The sequence below is a fragment of the Ruditapes philippinarum genome, unplaced genomic scaffold (assembly GCF_026571515.1).
Source record: "Ruditapes philippinarum isolate M1 unplaced genomic scaffold, ASM2657151v2 ctg421_1_1_1_1, whole genome shotgun sequence".
In the NCBI taxonomy this organism is placed as follows: Eukaryota; Metazoa; Mollusca; class Bivalvia; order Venerida; family Veneridae; genus Ruditapes; species Ruditapes philippinarum.
In genome coordinates this window covers 574,300-594,296 of record NW_026858341.1, presented here as the reverse complement: position 1 = coordinate 594,296, position 19,997 = coordinate 574,300, and the positions used below count along the sequence as shown (strand labels likewise).

At 30.7% G+C, this 19,997-nt stretch overlaps 2 protein-coding genes across 2 annotated transcripts; both read right to left on the bottom strand.

Annotated features, from left to right (window-relative positions):
* Positions 1 to 9,430: 9,430 nt before the first annotated feature.
* Positions 9,431 to 13,548, bottom strand: LOC132752894 (calmodulin-A-like). The gene is made up of 4 exons (XM_060743297.1): positions 13,250 to 13,548; positions 11,236 to 11,330; positions 10,736 to 10,913; positions 9,431 to 10,082 (listed from the first exon to the last, which is right to left on the bottom strand). The coding sequence occupies exons 1-4, from the start codon at positions 13,412 to 13,414 to the stop codon at positions 9,822 to 9,824; spliced, it is 699 nt and encodes a 232-aa protein (XP_060599280.1). The 5' UTR covers positions 13,415 to 13,548; the 3' UTR covers positions 9,431 to 9,821.
* A 4,334-nt stretch (positions 13,549 to 17,882) lies between these two features.
* On the bottom strand, positions 17,883 to 19,917 carry LOC132752906 (uncharacterized). The gene is made up of 4 exons (XM_060743313.1): positions 19,608 to 19,917; positions 18,999 to 19,169; positions 18,579 to 18,691; positions 17,883 to 18,117 (listed from the first exon to the last, which is right to left on the bottom strand). Exons 1-4 carry the CDS (start codon positions 19,684 to 19,686, stop codon positions 17,953 to 17,955), a joined length of 528 nt encoding a protein of 175 aa, XP_060599296.1. The 5' UTR covers positions 19,687 to 19,917; the 3' UTR covers positions 17,883 to 17,952.
* Between the last annotated feature and the right edge of the window lie 80 nt (positions 19,918 to 19,997).

Here is a 19,997-nt window from a genome sequence, read left to right as displayed (position 1 = left end):
CGATAATTTGAATCATGGGATAGAATCACAATTTTCTAACACTTGGCAAATTAATCCCCGCCTACAGATTAAGCACAAATTTATGATAAAGCATTATCATCCTGAATTAACTAGACAATAGTATAGTGGACTTGATCAGTGTCCCTCTGAATGTCACTTGTAAATATTGCATATGCTCAATCCTCTGTATAAATATATATGTATGTCTAAAAATGGAAATATAATTTAAAGTCTTTAGGACGTACAATCTTATAATAATGGTGTTTCACATGCCTAATAATTTAACAACGATATGAACCTATGTGAGGTTTTCATGTTTGATGACTAAAGGATCATCTTAATGTCCATATACTTTTATATGAAAGATATATGAGAAAATTATATCAAGATTTTTTTTTATAAAAGATGTATGAGGGGATAATGTAAGATGAGCAAGGGATCATCTAGATGTACATATACATAATTTGTTATGAAACATGTATGAGGGGTCACCTCAGATGACCAGGAGGTCTTTGAGATGTAAAAACACTCTTTTTAGACTAGTTCTTTTTTAACATATATGAGGTGATTAGGTGTGATGAGGAGATAAGGTAGTGGAATTTGGTTAATCACTTTGAAAAATATATTCTACTAGATTTACTATGTTGCTTAAGAACTAAAGTTACGAACAGCTTTGTCAAACTATATCATCTTGCACGAACCATTCATACATATTCTGGAAAAACAGAAAATGATCCTCTGCTCATCTAACGTCACTTAATAAGTTCAATATGAAACAAAGTATATGAACAACATTGGGGTCTTCCATGAACCCCTCATACATAATTCTAAAATGAAAAGAACATGTACATCTAGGTAACAACCTGGTCATCTTACTGATTCCCTTATACATGCTATCTAATTTTTGAGTATTTGTACATTTAAATGATCCGCTAGAAATCTCATACATGTTTGAACAGAACTAAAGTATATGTACATTTAAGGATCCCTGATCAGCTTATGTGATTCCCCCATAATTTCTTTTTATAAGACTAGAGTATTGAAACATTTTTATAACCATTTGGTCATTTTAAGTGATTCCCTCATACATATTCCATAATAATTAGAGTTTATGTATATCTAGAAGGATCCCCGGTCATCTTACTAGCTGCATCTTACGTGATCTCTTCATATCTGTTCAAAGAAAGAAAAAACAGTACATGTACATCTAGATCATCTCCTGGCCATCTTACATGATGGCCTTATGCATGTTCCATAATAAATAGAATATATTTATATCTAGAGGAGCCCTAGTCCTCTTACGTGATCCCCACATAATAAATAGGTTATATATACATATAGATTCCTTGATTATTTAAACTGATCCCGAAATATCCTTTTCCATTAAAAAGTCTATGTACATCTAATGGCCCTCTGATAGTCTTGTGTAATCCACTCATACATATGAATAGAGTAAATGTACATCGACATGATCACCAGTCATCGACATCGACATGATTGTGTTACGAGATCCTCTTACAAACTTCAGAGAAAATGAACATCTATATCATCACCTGGTCGTCTTACGTAATCCCCTCATACAATTTCCATAACAAATAGGGCATATGTTTCATCTAGATAGCCTGTCATTTAACCTTGATCCCACACATCAGTTCCGTGATAAAAAAAGAGTTTATATGTATATCTTAATGGTCATCTTACGTAATCAAACAATACATGTTCAATAATAAACATAGAATTTGTCATCAACACGATCCCCTTGTCTTACGTGATCTCCTGATATATTTTCGATAATAAACAAAGTATATGTACATCTAAACTAAATGATACCCTGGTCATCTTACACGGTTCCCTCATACATGTTCCATAATGAATAGAGTATATCTTCATCTAAATGATCCCCTGGTCGCTTAACGAGTATATGTACATAAAGATAATTTCCTGGTCATCTCACATGATAACCTCATACATGGTTCATAATGAATAGAGTATATGTACCTATGTTTTATACCCTGGTCGCCTAACGTGATCCCTTCATACATACTTCATACAAATATGGTAATTGTTCATGATCCTATGGTCGCTTTACGAGCATATGTACATGTAGATAATCTTCGGTCATCTCAAATGATATCCTCGTACATGGTCCATAATGACTATATGTACATATATGTGATACCCTCATGTATGTTCCATAAGAACTAATGTATGTATTTAAATAAAATCTTGGAAATTATTTAGGATCACATATTATGTTCTTTAATATCTACAGTACAAGTACATTTAGATAGATAAGATGACCTGATAGTCAGCTTTGATGATCCCTTCATATATATATATCAGAACAAAAGCAAAGGAAGTTTTTATGATCTCTTTGTCATTTTAAGTGATCTTCTAACATTTTCCTTTGAGAACCAGAAAATTTCTACGTACAGACGATAATATAAGCATTGTGTGATCCCCTCATTCGTGTTTCAGATAACTAGAAACTATTAACATCTTAAATACCCCTGGTCATCTTACGAGATCACCTTATATAATTTACAAATAGATATAGTATGTGTACATCAAAATCATCTAAATGTTTATCTAGATGATCCCCTGCTCATTTGCCGTGACCCCCTCATAATTTTACCATAATAAAATATTAACTTACATCTAGATGATGATCCCCTAGTCATCATACCTAATCCCCTTATATATGTTTTATAAGAATAAGTAAGTTTATACATCTAAAAGACGTCCTTGTCATCTAGGTTGACCCCTCATTTCTGTTCCATAACAACTAACGGATGAGCAGGGTACATTATCCTCTCAAACATCTTCTATAAATCCTATAGAGTATGTCCATGTATATGATCTTTTAGATCTCTAATATGATTCCTCATATATCTTTCATATAAACAAGAGAATATGTACATTTAGATGAGCCTTTGCTCATTTTACATGATATCCTCACAAAGGTTAGTATCGTGGTTATATTATTAGGCATATGACTAAAAAACGTAATTATACGAGTGTATGTCCTGAAAACTTTAAAATCTGTTTCCAATTTTTAGACATACATATAATGCGTTCCTGAATAATAAAGGAAATTCAAGATGTCCTTTTTTCCGGGGGGTCGACCTATAGGCACTTTTTCAGCAACAAATTTACATGCAGGGAGAGAGATAGAGAGAGTGTTGGCTGACATAGGGGAAAAACTCCCCTATCTTTTAAACCTCAGACGAAACGCATTGTACCTGTCCGTTCTGTGGATAATATTCTACTATCGTTTTATATGAGTTTATTTTTTAAGGATAATGTTGGAAACCGTTGTTCAGTGTTATTTGATGATAAGTCATAAAAAAATATTTCTCTTACTTTAAAACGGGTCAATATAACAGCCATTAATTCACATTACAAATGCCTTTTAATAAATTTTAGACGATTAATACTTTTTTCAAAAATATGAAATAGCAGGGTTAAAAACTAACGCAAATATCTGATATTTGTTCGGTACATGTTTTCATACTTTGTTTGAGAATATATAGTAGAGAAACAAAATTCATCCAATATTAATTTACATAAAATTAATAATATAATAATGGGCTATATAGAATACGATTACAAAAGGTAAACGTAAAGGTCTTGTTTATTATAGTGTCACCTCTACTGAAAGGGCCAGCCATTTCTGATTTATGAGACACCTTTAGCTTGAATACCATGTACCTCCCAACTCCTACCACTATCCCAGGCGCCAGGCCTAAATGATTACATTTATCTGTTAAATATTTCCTCTTATTGTTAAGAACAGAAATATGTTTATCAATGACCGTACATGTTTGATTCTTTAGGTAAATCTTATAAAAAGTCGATAAGCATGTTGATCTTAATTTTAATGTTTATACTATCCTAAACATGTGGTGTAAAGTATATTTTAAATTATTTTACATGTATGAATAAAACATTCAGAAATATTGTCGAATTGAAATGCGTATACTTTTGTATGTATCAGCTTTCTTTTACAGCAGTGTAACATATTTTTCCGCATTTCACTAGTGTCGTAACTACTTTCGTCAATATACATATAATAAATAAATAAAAAGAGGGCTGTTAAAGCTGTAATCATTTTAAAACAGAGAAAAAATATATTAAACAGAAAATTATTATTTTCTATACTTACGGTATTTGTTTTCATTATTATCTTTTTTTCATACCACTCGATAATATAAATCAAGTTAAAAGTAGGGAAAAAAAACCTTGATTATATTCTTAAATATCCTTAATAATGCATACCTAAAATGGGAAGATTATTGTTTCCGTTTTTGAACTTTTAGAATTTATCTTTCACTGCAGTGAAACATATTTACGTATTATCACTAGTTTCTTGCCGGACCACATTTTTCTAAAGTCAGCCACTTCACAACATTATAGAAGAAGTCCTTCAAATTCTAAAAAGTCGAACAGGAGAAAATGTATATAATAAACTGAAAATGTTTTTTCTATACAGGATTAATTTGCACATTGTGGCATGAAAGTTTTGATATTTCACTCGTCGTGAAATATCTATATTCATACTAGAATTACTGTATTTATAGCATCACCTATGAATCATCTTTTTCTATATCTATCGTATTTAAATAAAAACAAATGAAAATAATTCTGTCGTCACTTATATATTATTTATTTTTTAGTATGATTCATGTTGAATCTATTGTCCAAGATATGTCTGCTACTTGCTTAAAATAAAATAACAAAAATACATAAGCAGCACTTGATGAAATCTAGGTATGATGTGATATCTTGAACATTGAATTCTTCTATTACATCGGCTTCTTCACATTTAAGATCCTTTATCTGAAAACAAATATTAAAATAACGTTCAATTGTTTTATAGTACAGCCTGGTATTACATTAATCACTTGTTTTATGGATCACACGCCTTTAAATGAAATAAAAAACAATTCCTTCATTTTTGTATGGATTTATAAAATCACTTATGTATATAAATTTTATGCAAAATTAACGCTTTGAATAAATTAATATAAATAAATTTACGCTTTTAATCAATTAAAATAAATTAAATATACAACAAATTGTATATAAATTTCGGGGAAAAAACCCAATCAAGTTTAAGAGTCTACCATTCTAAAGCCATTTGACCAATTTCAATGCAAATTCGATTTTGTACAACTTGAGAGCATCTTATTTGCACATCAAAAGGCCTAAAGCCCTGACCCAAGTAATACGTCCAGGATATTTCCGCGTGGCTTGGTCATTTTTTGCACCGGCGATTTGTTCTTTCTCTATGTAAAGTTCGGGAAAAACATCATTTTGACGAGCCTACCATTAAAAACTATTTGATCAATTCCGTTTCAAATTTAATTCCGTTCTACTTGAGAGGATCTCCTTTGCACACGATAGGGCTTAAAGCCCTAACCCAAGGAACATGTCCAGGAGATTTCCGCATGGCTAGGTCACTTTCAAGCGATTTGCTTTTTCTGTATATAAATTTCGGAAAAAAATACCATCAATTTTACGAGTCTACCGTTCAAATGCCATTTGACCAATTCCAATGCAAATTTGATTTCGTACAAATTGAGAGTGTCTTCTTTGCACATGAAAAGGCCTAAAGCCCTAACCTAAGCAATATGTCCAGGAGATTTCCGCGTGGCTTGGTCATTTTTTGAAAACGGTTATTTGTTCTTTCTCTATGTAAATTTCGGAATAAACATCATATTCACGAGCCTACCATGCAAAAACCGTTAGATCAATTCCGTTGCAAATTTGATTTTGTACAACTTGTGAGGATCTTCTTTGCACATGATAAGGTTTAAAGCCCTAACCCAAGGAACATGTCTATGACATTTCCGCATGGCTAGGTCATTTTTCAGCGATTTGCTTTTTCTGTATATAAATATCGGAAAAAAACATCAATTTTACGAGCCTACCGTTCAAAGGTCATTTGACCAATTCCAATGCAAATTCAATTTTGTCCAACTTGATAGAGTCTTCTTTGCACATGAAAAGGCCTAAAGCCCTAACACAAGTAATATGTCCAGGAGGTTTCCGCGTGGCTTGGTCATTTTTTGCACCGGCTATTTGTTCTTTCTCTATGTAACTTTCGGGAAAAACATCATATTACGAGCCTACCATTCAAAAACCATTTGATCAATTCCGTTGCAAATTTAATTTTGTACATCTTGAGAGGGTTTTCTTTGCACACGATAAGGCTTAAAGCCCTAACCCAAGGAACATGTCCATGAGATTTCCGCATGTCTAGGTCATTTTTCAGCGATTTGCTTTCTCTGTATATAAATTTCGGAAAAAACATCAATTTCACGAGCCTACCGTTCAAAAGTCATTTGACCAATTCCAATGCAAATTCAATTTTGTCCAACTTGATACAGTCTTCTTTGCACATGAAAAGGCCTAAATCCCTAACACAAGTAATATGTCCAGGAGGTTTCCGCGTGGCTTGGTCATTTTTTGCACCGGCTATTTGTTCTTTCTCTATGTAACTTTCGGGAAAAACATCATATTACGAGCCTACCATTCAAAAACCATTTGATCAATTCCGTTGCAAATTTAATTTTGTACATCTTGAGAGGGTCTTCTTTGCACACGATAAGGCTTAAAGCCCTAACCCAAGGAACATGTCCATGAGATTTCCGCATGGCTAGGTCATTTTTCAGCGATTTGCTTTCTCTGTATATAAATTTCGGAAAAAAACATAAATTTTACGAGCCTACCGTTCAAAAGTCATTTGACCAATTCCAATGCAATTTCGATTTTATCCAACTTGAGAGAGTTTTCTTTGCACATGAAAAGGTCTAAAGCCCTAACCCAAGTAATATGTCAGGAGATTTCTGCGTGGCTTGGTCATTTTTTGCACCGGCGAATTGTTCTTTCTCAATGTAAATTTAGGGAAAAACATCATATTCACGAGCCTACCATTCAACAACCTTTTGATCAATTCCGTTGCAAATTTGACTTTTTACAATTTGAGAGGGTCTTCTTTGCACATGATAAGGCTTAAAGCCCTAACCCAAGGAACATGTCCATAAGATTTCCGCATGGCTAGGTCATTTTCCAGCGATTTGCTTTTTCTGTATATAAATTTCGGAAAAAATCATCAATTTTACCAGCCTACCGTTCATAAGCCATTTGACCTTTTCCAATGCAAATTCAATTTTGTCCAACTTGAGAGTGTCTTCTTTGGACAAGAAAATGCCTAAAGCCCTACCCCAAGTAATATGTCCAGGAGATTTCCGGGTGGCTTTTTTTTTGCGTGCCTCTTGCTATCATTTCCTTTTTTTGCTCTGTAAACACAATTTCAAGAGGGTTTTGTCTCCATGATTTTCCATTTGTATCGAAAACAGCAAATTAACGGTCCCAAAACGACCAAGCCATGTGGGAATTGCTCGGACATATTGCTTGGTTTAGGGTTTTGGTCTTCATTTTGTGCATAGAAGACCTTTTTTCATAGTTGTACAGAAACAAATTTGGAACATAATTAGACAAAATCCACCCTTTTGTTACGTAGCGTTTATTGAACGATTCTAAGATGTACTGAATTTCTGAATGGAAATATTATAAACGTGATGTGTCATTTAAACAACATCTAACTATATTACTAATTGAGAGACGACATTCAGTTAACATGTACAAAATAAATCCAGAGACAGAAATTTTTTTTCTAAAGATCTGAAGAACGCGCGAAACGGCAAAACCGAACTGTTGCAGCTATAATTAGTAAAAAATCATTTTTCCATTAAAAAATTGCTAATTCTATGGCCAGTGGTTGTGTTATTTGATAGTTAGATAAGAAAATGATCAACTACATCATCACCTGCACTAGATAACAATGCGTAAACCTTTCAGTCGTTTGCATAAAGTAGTTCTTAGAGTATGTCTTACCGTTGCCATAGTTAAGGATACAGTTGATAAAGTGTCTTCATCGGAACGCTGCAGGACGACACAGACGCATTGGTATAGGACTGGACACAACAAAACTTTCAACTGACATTATTCTCTGTTTTGGTGGATCATATTTTTATTGTGGTCATGTATAGTAATGTTGAAAAGCCCCACAATGTAGTAACAATGTAAATAACAACGTTTTCTTAAATAAAAAAAAACAATATTTCCAATATGAGTTTGTTCTCTTTTATACCTATACTTGTTGTGTTTGTATAACTAAATTCTGGGATTTTATAGTAAACTACATTTAATGCAATATCTGATGATTTGAATTGTGTTGTACCTGACACTACTTTTTATATTGTTTTATTGAAAATTGTATGAAATTAAATTATTTTTAATATATAAAAGATGTGTTTGTCAAACCAATCAAATTATGTTCTTAAAGAACAAAAGATTAATTGCCTTAGTCATAAAGTTGTTGTTTGGAGATTTGTTTTAAAGTTTAATGATGTAAACGTATTAAAAGTGTATACATTAGGGAAAGTCATCGTTAGCATTGCCTTTAGTTTCGTCGCTACAATGAGCGGTGAAGTTCAAAACATTGCTAATATGCTCAAATCATTGCTAAGTATATGTGAATCAAATAGCATGTATAACTGAATGATTTCTTACAGTTATTCGCGTGATTAAATGAACATAGTTAAATTGTTTTGTTGCACAAAAAAGAGTAGTTTACCTTCCAACAAATAACTGCAGTGACGAATTATTTGTATATGATTGACTGCAAGGTATTCGCTTATCGTGTAAAAATGTTTCATGATTTATCATCCTCTCAGAAGAAAGTAGCCTATCAAGGTGTTCGGGTAGATTTGTCTCCGTTACAAATCAATAAATAAAATATATATATTAAATAACCAAAATGTGTTTACTCTTTCACAAACTGTTCCAAGACGGCAGAACCGGAAATGACCAGTATCAACTGTAGCAAGGATCTTGGGAAGAAAAAACTGTCGGTTGATGCTGACTGATGGTCACATGGATATGATTATAGTTATGATTTCATGTTAGTGAAAAGAATTAGTTTGATAAGTCTGTTTTAATACATTACAAGAGAGCATTCTCATTAATATGTTTCACTGTTACATATTATCTTTATCGCTGTTCACATGTTATGCCCTTTCTGAAATACAAATGTATCATTTATAATTGCTGACAACATTTCTCCATTTTTCATCTTAACACTTTACACATACATTGCCACTTATTAGATATTTAAAGGCATATTCAAAATAGACATGCTTGAATCAAAAGAGACGCTCAAATAATCTTGCAAAAACTGTTATCACGGTCCTGCGTGGAAGTCACCAAATTTGGCAGGAAACTTTAACAAAGATATCGTATGTATTGTGAAGTTTAACTTCGTTTTTATTCGATAGCATGTTTTAGCACCTGTGATATAAGTATACTTAGGTATTTCTCCCGAGAATATAAAATAAGTATTTTTGAATAACAAAACTTAGAGTTATCACAAAGAAGAGGATTTAATTAAAATAGATACATAACAACATGATTTTTTTTATAACATCAATATAAGCAATCTTGGTTACGATTTTTATACACAGTTAAGTACAGTTGTTTTGTAATTAATATTAGTTTGAATCTACAGTTTTCGAAGCTTTTGTTTGTATGTTTTTGTTCTGTATGTGGACACAATCAATTTGGTTTCATATTAAATTCCATTCATTGGAAAGAGAATTAAGCAAGTCGGCACTATCATTAAAGTTTGTATAGTTATTACAGTCATCTCCCATTCCCTTGCAAATGAACAAGATGGGGAAAAAGAAGTGAAGCGTATAAATTACGTCCCTTGACAACATTTAGTTTGTTTATTTAGATATCATATATAGCGATATTCACTTTTTAGCTTGATTTGCAACAATTTTCGCGAATTCCTCATAGTTTATTTTATCCATCTTATCCTTGCTGAACGTGATGAGTAACTGAGACAAATTTGCCGCTTTGAAAGACAATTCTTCGTCTGCTTTGATGGCGTCTATTATCTCTTTCTTGGTCAGAAATCCACTCTTGTCTTTATCAATGTTGTTAAAGAGTTCCCGAAGTAATGTTGCAGTCTGGTTGTAGTGAAAAACTTGAAGAAATTCTTCGTAACTGACCTGAAGAACAGAAACGAGGAACAGTTCTACAGTTTGACAAACAATTCAGATAAGGAACGCTATCGCATTTTCAGCAGTTGTATTACCAAGTATATCTATTGAGAAAATGTACATTACTAAATGATAACTTACTCCCTAAAGTGAGTTTAAAGGAATGAGCTGCTCATACTGTTAATTAAAGTTAAACTATATAATAAGCTAATCATTGAGTGAAATATTTTAATCACAGAAATTTATTGGAATCTTTATGATTATTACTGAATATGCCTTACTAGAATACAAAATAGAGACAACTGTGTATCGGGAGCTGCGTTCGCTATTTTGAGAGAAGTGAAGTTGGTACTTCCTTAAAATACTGCAAGTTATTTAACGACACTATAATATTTTCCTATTGTATCCGCCTATATTATGTAGATTTGTAAACATAACATATCTACTTTGTGTAAAGTCAAAACATGTTTATTTTATATTTACAAAGAGACTGTGTGGAAATTATCAATATTTTCTAAACTTTAATTTGAGCATAGAATATCTTTATAATGTTAATTGCAGAAGGAATTGTGGTTGTGTAGATTATGTTTCGTAACATATGCGCCATTTGTCTGGCTTTTAAAACAGTAGTTCAGTATCAGAAATATGCTCTAGTTGCATACCTGTTGATCACCTTTGCCCTTTTCATGTACGAGACTGATGAGCATTTCGGATACTTTTTCGGCGGGAAGGTTTAACCCCGCCTCTTCTGATCCTACTGCTGAAATGACTTCATCACGTGACAGAAAACCACTCCCATCTTTGTCATACTTCTTGAAAGCTCTTCGAAGCACTATTTCCCTTGGAATGTGTAATATTGGATAATTATTGTGAAAAAAGTGTAACCAAAAATATGTATAAAACAGTTTTAAACAATATGATAGAATAACACTGTATTTACCTGAATGTTATATAAAATGCGGTATTCAGTTATAGTAGCATAGTATGCATTCAGTAAAAAAGCTAGTTTTTTTCACGTATTTTAGTATTATAAATTTGTTAATAAGTCTCTTCAATTAAAAAAAGACATTAAACTTATAATAACAAAATAACGTTTAAGTCTTATCTAGGTAAGCATGTTCACCTAAATAAAAATATATATCTAAACATACCATTTACTTACTTTAAACTTGTTTTCGGGGCTTTCTTCACTGCAACCATATATTCATTTCTTGAAATTTTAGCATCTTTATTGGAGTCAGCAAATTTGAATATTGCCTGCAATAAAGTTAACACGTTTTAATAACAGTATATCTACAATATTCCTATATCGATCAAATTGAATTGGATCATATATCAATGAAAGAAATGTAGTCTGCCTTGTACATGCTTTCGAAACATAACAGTAACTACATATATTCAACCCGCTTTCAGAAATAACAGTAATTAAAGGGTATAAAACTGTATCTTATGAATCCTTTTTTTATAAACTATTAAAAAGTGAAGGTTTGTTAGTCTCATAATATTGTGGTAGAAGCTCAAACGAATTATAACATAGATCATCTCTGTTATTTACACACATTGATATTGTACGCAAACCGAATAAAATGTTCCAGAACAAAATAATATGCTGCTATTTTAGGGTTTTATCCATTATCAATATTTTTGTGAATTTGTCATTCCCTCTCGAGGAAATAAACAAACACAATTTCTTTCATATATAGTACAAAGTTTTCTTGTTCAAAATAAAAAATAAATAAGTAAAAAACTTGATAATAAAAAAAATAAAAAAATAAAACAAAACACAATTAAATAAATAAAAATGCAGCAGATGTATGGCTTTATAAATATACTTTAAGCCACCCAGTTGTAAACCTTTCCTACTTCGAATTTGAATAAAACGCATGTCTCATATATATTTTTACCTTGAACTGAAAAGTACAAAAGTTATGTATGAACGGTTTTTTCTTGTTTGGTGATATGTTTTTCACCTAGTTACATACACTGGAACATAGAAGATATATCTTTCTAGATAAGTTGAAGCAGACGCTCGAAACATTAAATACAAAAATAGACTGTAAACTTATTTCGTTTGCGTTCATTATTACAATGATTGTTAATTACCTTGTACTTCAGGGCAGCTTCATTCCTTTACCACATAACAAGTGTATGCCTTCATCAACAAGATATTCTTTCAATATTTATGCAATCTGATTACACACTGATTACATGTAAAACCAAACATATGATCCTGTTATCACATGTTTAGCCTCACTGAAGTATGACTCATTTTCAAAGTTTTGATAAAATTCCTGAATTAACGGTTGCTTAGAAACGAAAGTTTCAGAGGAACGCCACAAACAGGATATCAGTATGATTATTAAATCACTTTTCATAAGTAGCTGTTTGTAATTTATTCATATAATGGCCTACCAAGCGTCTTATATTTATATATTATTGAATATATGGTTAAGAAAAGTATTATCATTCGTGGCAGGAGTTAAAAACGGTTTGATAAAAACTCATTAGATACCATTCCGCTAGTCATTTGAGAATCTGCTTATCGCAGTCATAAACTGATAAGTTGTTGTATCCATAAAATGTTTATTCAATATAAATTATTTTCTTTGCATTTCTTTATGAAAACAATCCTTTACGGCTTTGAAAAAAGAATATAATGACGTGTTATCCAAATGACCGTAAAATCAATCTTTATCCTAACAGTGTTCATTTGCTAATATCTACATGTTAAAAATGCAGGAATGGGGGTGATTGTAGATTGGCACAATGCCAACGCTTCTGATGATTTATTATGTTTAAACAAACATAAAACATGTAATATTTTGTAAATATATAAAGAACAATAAAAAACTATACAGAATCTCTTAACTTAGTAGTGACTACATTTCGTATTAAAAATACTTAATTTTACATAAAAGCGGTTTACCATATCTAAAACTAATTTTTTTAACAAAATGAGAAAATTGTCTAAAATCAAGGAAAAACCTACTTATTCCTTAAAGTTTTTAAGATCCTTTGTTATATAAAAATGCCATCAAGCTGCATTAAAAAATCTAGACACAATTAAATGAAAGCAAATGCAAAAACTACATCCATTTATATATACATATTTTTTTTTTGGCATAGCATCTCATGGCAATGAAATTTACAAAACACGAAGATAGTAAACAACTCACTTTTACGTCTTCTTCCGTGCCTTTAAATCCCGAATTTCGTAACACTTCACTTATTTCAGCAAACGACAAACTTCCATTTTTATCTTTATCTGCCTCGCAGAACTTTTCTTCAAAAGCTGTCAATTGTCTCTTCAGCCAAAAACTTAATTCACCCTCTGCGCTCATGTTTGAAAATATAAATATAGGAACTTTCCCACAGACAATTCTGCAAGCTCTGCCAAAATATGGGAAACGTTAATAACAGGGGAATGAGTTTAAAACTGAGAGGAAACTCTTCGCCTAATTAAAAGACGGATTGTAAAGAGAAATTAGCTGGTGGAAATTACCTGTAGGTATGTTTTAGTGATTATGAATACCTGCAAGAGTCGAAATGATTCAATACTGGATCTTTTATGTGTATAATATATTTTGTATGTGAACATGTGATATAGTTCTCGTGAAATGTCAAGGGTACTAGTAATTTGCTTTTGATTAGGTTACATAAATCTACTGTAAAAGTATAATTTATCAAGATTAGTCTTTAAAAGCGAAAAAACAACAACAAAAAAGAGAAAGAAACAACAACAAAAAACTTGCATCTAAAATTGAGTAATGATTTATAATTATGTTGATTCTAATATTGTTAATAACGTAAAATTGTTTCACTAAAAATAAACAATATATGTTTCGACTTAATTGAAAAAAATAAATTTTTAAAGATAATTTATTGAATACTATTATACTAATGAAATGCTGTTTTATTTCTTTTTATATTTTAAATTTGTATGTTTTTAAAATTTTAGAATTACTATACCAAGTAGTTAATTACCCTTTCTATGAGATATAATATATTTTTCTTTTGATAGAGACCATGTGAATAATTATTGTATATTAGAAATTATGCGTTCTGATTTATGTTTTTTATTTCTATTTTGCAACGTGTTTTTAGTCATGACGTACTACTATATGTGGCTATTTATGACTAAACTTTACAGATAGTACGGACGAAGAGATTACATGAACAGAACATATGAATTAGTCATATCATCAACAGCTGTGTTGCAAACCAATTACTCACACTATAAACTGCACATGGCTCTGTGTAGCTGAAGGATTTATAACTTACTTTAACACAATTTAAATAGTCAATGTCAATCTACAAAAAGATATAAATAGAAAACATAATAATGATAATAATAATGATAATAATAATGGTATAATAATGATAATAATAATAATAATGATAATAATAATAATTAAAAAAAAATAAATTAAATGATAAAACTAGAAAAATGTATAAGTTAGTGTCAAGATAACCTTGCATATTTTTTGGGTACTAATGACTTGTATAGAGATTTTGTAATTTCTTTCAAATATAAATTTAATCTGGAATATAAATAAAGTAATAAAGTATTTGATATATGGTAAAACATTTAAACGTTCTCAACTTTAAATACTGCAGAAGTACTGCATATATTATTTTTGCGTTGAGTTAAATGACCACTGAGAGGAAGAATGAACAACAACAACAACATACTTTTTGTATGCAATACAAATAGATTTACAATAATTCAAAAAGTTTAACATTGACATAATATGCTACGCTTCGGTAAAGGGTTTCATTGTATGGCGTTTATATGATTTAGCACACCGTTAATAATCAGATCCATGGTATTTAACAGGTTGTACTGCAATATAAAGCATGCAGTTTTAAGTTAATGAAAATTTATCATTTCTTGTATACGTGTTACATGTATTGAGGTTTTTTTGTGAATCTTAAGAATGTCAGTAGATGCTTTCGTTATACGGTGTTTTGATGTCTGTATAATAGAAATTGAGTACCAGGTTAATTATTACACATTCTTTGTTATCATACTGAAGATCTTTGATCTTTGGTAGGATCAAAAAACATTACTAGAGGTAAGGTTTGTCAGTTACTATATGTGGTTCAGAATTTTCAATGTATGTCTATCTTTTAATTAATTATTTTTTTTTTATCCTGCCTAACCTATGATATGATGGATTGGTTAATGGCTTATGGGAAACAAATAAAATGACAAAACTAATTTAAAAATAAAATACTATAAAATAAAAATAAAATAAAAAACAATAAATAAATAAATAAATAAATAAATAAAATTGTATACTAGTATATTCCGAATTCCAATCCATCTGTTAAAAACAAATTGTCGACTTTAGCCGTTAATTTTTGGAAGTTTTACAACTTCTGGTAGACTCATATATCAACGGTTGTACATTGCAAATTAGTAGTATGCATATTATGGCTTCTTTTGTAACTGATACTAAAGTTAATAGAATTTAATAATGCAAATGAACTCTGCCTTTCTTTCATTGCATTCCTCGCGTATATAAATCATATTATAATTAAACGACATCATATTTATTAATATTATCTACGTCAAATCAGTGATTAATTATTTAGTATGTGATTTGCATATTTATCTATAAGCTGATTAAAATACTTTTTAGAAACATGATATAAACTGCTATCTTACATCGGTTTATATTGAAATATATATCACTGCCTTCAGATAATATCAAATATGTTAACAATTTGTTACGATAAACATGGTTATTTTCTATCAATGGTTCTAAAGAATATATTTATCAATGCACTTAAAACTAATTATTAACTAGAAACCTTATCTTCAAGTTTAAGCATAGTGAATGTGTGGGAGAGACTTTTAATTTACATATGTTTTTCCCCACTTTTTATAATGAATAATGATGTCTCAATGATAACTGAAGATCTGGTAAATCGCGCATTTTGATTTTGCTATTAACACAATTATATCTATCATTTTGTAAATACATATCTCATTCCTTTTTAATGTACGCCCAAAATATGAAGTAAATATCTAAGTGCAAACAAAGATTTTGTACTGGCTTACATACTTGTGGTTTAATAATAGATAATAAACTTTAGGCGCTTTTTGCAAATAATTAACATTACCCCACCCATCTCCCTCCCCTCTTGGCTGTTGTTTATTTTTGGTCATTCTTATTATATATGTATCATATTCCTAAGATAAGATAAAGTTCTCTTACAATTCTAGCATATGTATGTCAGCTATATTTATAATATTAGACTAAGTGCTTTTACAATAATTTTCTTTACACATTTAAAGGGTAGATATTTCAAATAAATCATTTGTTAGATTTTTTTATTATCACATTTTGTCAATTATTTTCAATTTGCCAAGGGTCAGCTAAATATTTCATAAATACATGACTTTTCTATCTCATAGTGGTGTTCATTATGCGTAGTGAAGTTACATGTACTGCCTGTTGGTCAAATAAAAGGCGGGAAAATAATTCCAATGTGTTTAGAACTTGCAATGTCAACAATCAAACAAGAATATTCAGCTGATACACAACCGAACATTTGTAGGAAGGTACATATAATACATATATTGAACTTTAAATGACAAGAAACACCTACTATTCTTAGCTTAGTTGAAATAGTGTTTGAGGGGTAACATAAAAACATGGTTTGAACTTAAGTCTTAGAGGTATAATCATAATCTATTATGAATATGTTTTATTTTATGGAAACGTTTTGTTCAGTGGTATACGTTTCACAGATTGTATATATATGTGTGATATATTCCATCGTATAAATGACATTGCTCTTGCGTGACAGACACGCCCGCTCAATTTGACAGTCAAAAATATAATCGTTTGACTTTTGTAAAATTATGATTGAAAACAATAAAACTACTAGCCAGCTCATCGTCATTACCACAACCTCCTATTACACAACGGAAAATCTTAAATCCGGCTCGAATAACGCCTCGTTTGATACAGGTTTAAGAGCTGTGTACTCATCTTATAGAATTTAGCATTCAATTTGTATATATGATCTAAAGATAGTTGCAATTATATTGGTTCAAACAGTGGTCAACAGAACGTCAAATTATAAAATCATATTCACTAGCTGAATTCACAACCTATAATTAGAAAAAAAGGCTCATATTAAAAAACCACACAGCAAATACTATCCACTGTGTGTGCGTTAATCATATTCACTGGGTAAAGTATCATATTCACTGGCTGAATTAGATTTGCCATTTCTAAACTAGAATCAGACTCATGAATATCAAATGCCCATACAGCATAAACGATTAAAAATGCTGTATTTTGTCTTTCGTGGCATATTTTCCGATTAAAATTTATTTACTAAAAATAAAAGTTAAAATTATACCCCATTGATAAGTAACTTGATATATTTTTGATATAAGGCTTAATAACTTCTTGAGTTCTCATTAATTATAGGCTGATCATTTAATAAAGCAACTATTGACTAATGCACTATTGAATATGATGTGATGTTTACCTGCAAAATGTCATATTGACCTCGGTTATCACACCATATTCAATGGCTCATTAGTTAATAATTGTATAATAATTTCATAATATATTAAAACCTAGATGCTATTGAATGATTTATTCCCAGGCATTTATAACTGAAATTATAATAAAGTTGAAAAAATCTCATTTCGTCGGTGCATCACAACTGTGTAGTATTGCACTTACTGAGGTTTCTCAAACTGACATATTTTGAATATTCAGTACGCTAGACAACATGTATCTGATAAAATATTACAACAAATTCATGATTGGAAGTAACACAAAGACAAATGCTGAAAGTAAAGGATATAAATTTATTCATTTTTCAAACATTATTGCGATGAATCAACCTATTATAGGTGTTGATGCCGTCTGGGCGAAAACACACTAGACTCTGTGCTTCCGCACCTGTTTATTGCTCTACATTTGAAGACGTTTGACTGAAACTGAGCATGTGGTCCTATTTTCAGCACCTCATGATAATCTCCATGTATTTCTGTGTGAATTCCACTGGTATTCTGTCACAAGTGAAAAAGAAAATGTCTTAATACCATGGTATTCTGTGATAACATATAAATGAATGTACAGGAAATACAAAGTAATTTTAATAAGACACATAATACATCATCTTAACGGCGTTCATCCTGGTTTGAGCAGAACTGTAATTATTGTAATAGTGAAGCCGGAAATTAACTGCTAATTTTCATTGCATTTATTGAATTAAATGTTCTTCACAAATTGAATTGGAAAATAATTAATAAAATCATAGTATATGTAATTTGAGTTATAATATAATATTCAGAGCAGATAACAATTTATGATTGAATCAGCAAACAAAAAAAATATGGGTATGTTTCATTTAATGATAATATTATTGTTATACAGTTACAAATGAAAAGATTTAGGGCTGAGTTAATGAAGACTAGCGGACCAAAAGTTTTGTCAAACCCAGAAACATATATACCCATTAAATTCTTACCAATATCTGCCAATCTATCAACGGTATAGGATTCCCAAATACTTCACAATGTAGCATGGCGATTTGTCCAATCTCCAATGATCCAGTCATAGTTAGATTGACTATTTTTGGTGCTAAGAATATGTAAAAAGGTACAAAACTGAAACTGTGACATCAAGGAGTTTATTAGAGAACAACAGCAAAGAGTTTTTATGAGCGTTAAGCCACAAACTCTATATGTAATACCAACATTCGTAAAATGAAAATAAATGCTTTAATAATAAAATGCTAATTCTAAATATATATAAAAAAAACAATTTAAGTCAAGATAAGACATTTAAGAAATTCAAAGACAACATCTAAATATGTTATATTATTATAAAACTGGTCTTAAAAATGTAACGGATGAAATAGTAAATACCATGATGAAAAAATACTTACGCATGCAGGAAGGATTGTTACAGTAGGATCTGTCATATTCTATTGATTCATTCATACATAAAGACATATTCCCTTGGCTGTTGTCCGTAATACTGCAAGTTCTTGACCTTTTCTTAATTCCACCGTTTGAACAGGAGCCCCAACTGCTCCATTCGGACCAATGTCCAATATCTAATGAAATATCCCCCAAATGGTTACTTAATATAATGAACTCTCCAATAATATTTTTCAACAGTTACTTGTTCTTATATTAGTTTATAAAATATGTTTTACAAATACAATTTGATACTAAGTTGAAATTGTCATTTAATATTGTAACTTGGTCGTTCATTTTGAAGTTCATATGTAAACAGAAACAAGTATAATTATGCAAATATGGACACTGCACCGCACATGTTTTGGTGACTTTGCATGATGTATTCATAATGCTTAGAATACATGGTCGACATATTCATTTTTCAGAACTATAAACTGTTTCACGATTATTTTAAATGAAAATATTCTAACTGATAATTGTCGTTTGTTAAAATGTGTTAATTGTTTAAGCAGCATTCTGATTGCTTGACAAGTATTTTCTTCGACCTCTAGGAAATTATAAATCTTACTTACGGCATCTATTGCAAAATACAGGGCATGCAGTAGCTGAAAGTACTGGATCTGAACACACATTTACATGTTGTTTAGCCATTGCAACACATGCAGTATGGTCAAAGTTCTGACATTCATGACCAGATTGCGTTTCACCATGTACAGCCGTAGAAAACAATATAATAACAATCAGGGTAATGCCTACAGGAGTTGATTGTCATTTTTATAAATAATATATATAACAGTTATTAAATGTTTACGCTTTTTTTATGAAAAGTTTCCGAATTTATGAATGGTGTGGTTTATACTTAGTTTCAATCCCTAAAATACAGTTTATGTACTCGCAAAAGTAAACGTAAAACTCGTTTGTTATATATTTAATCGAAAGTTTTAACAAATATTAATGAAATA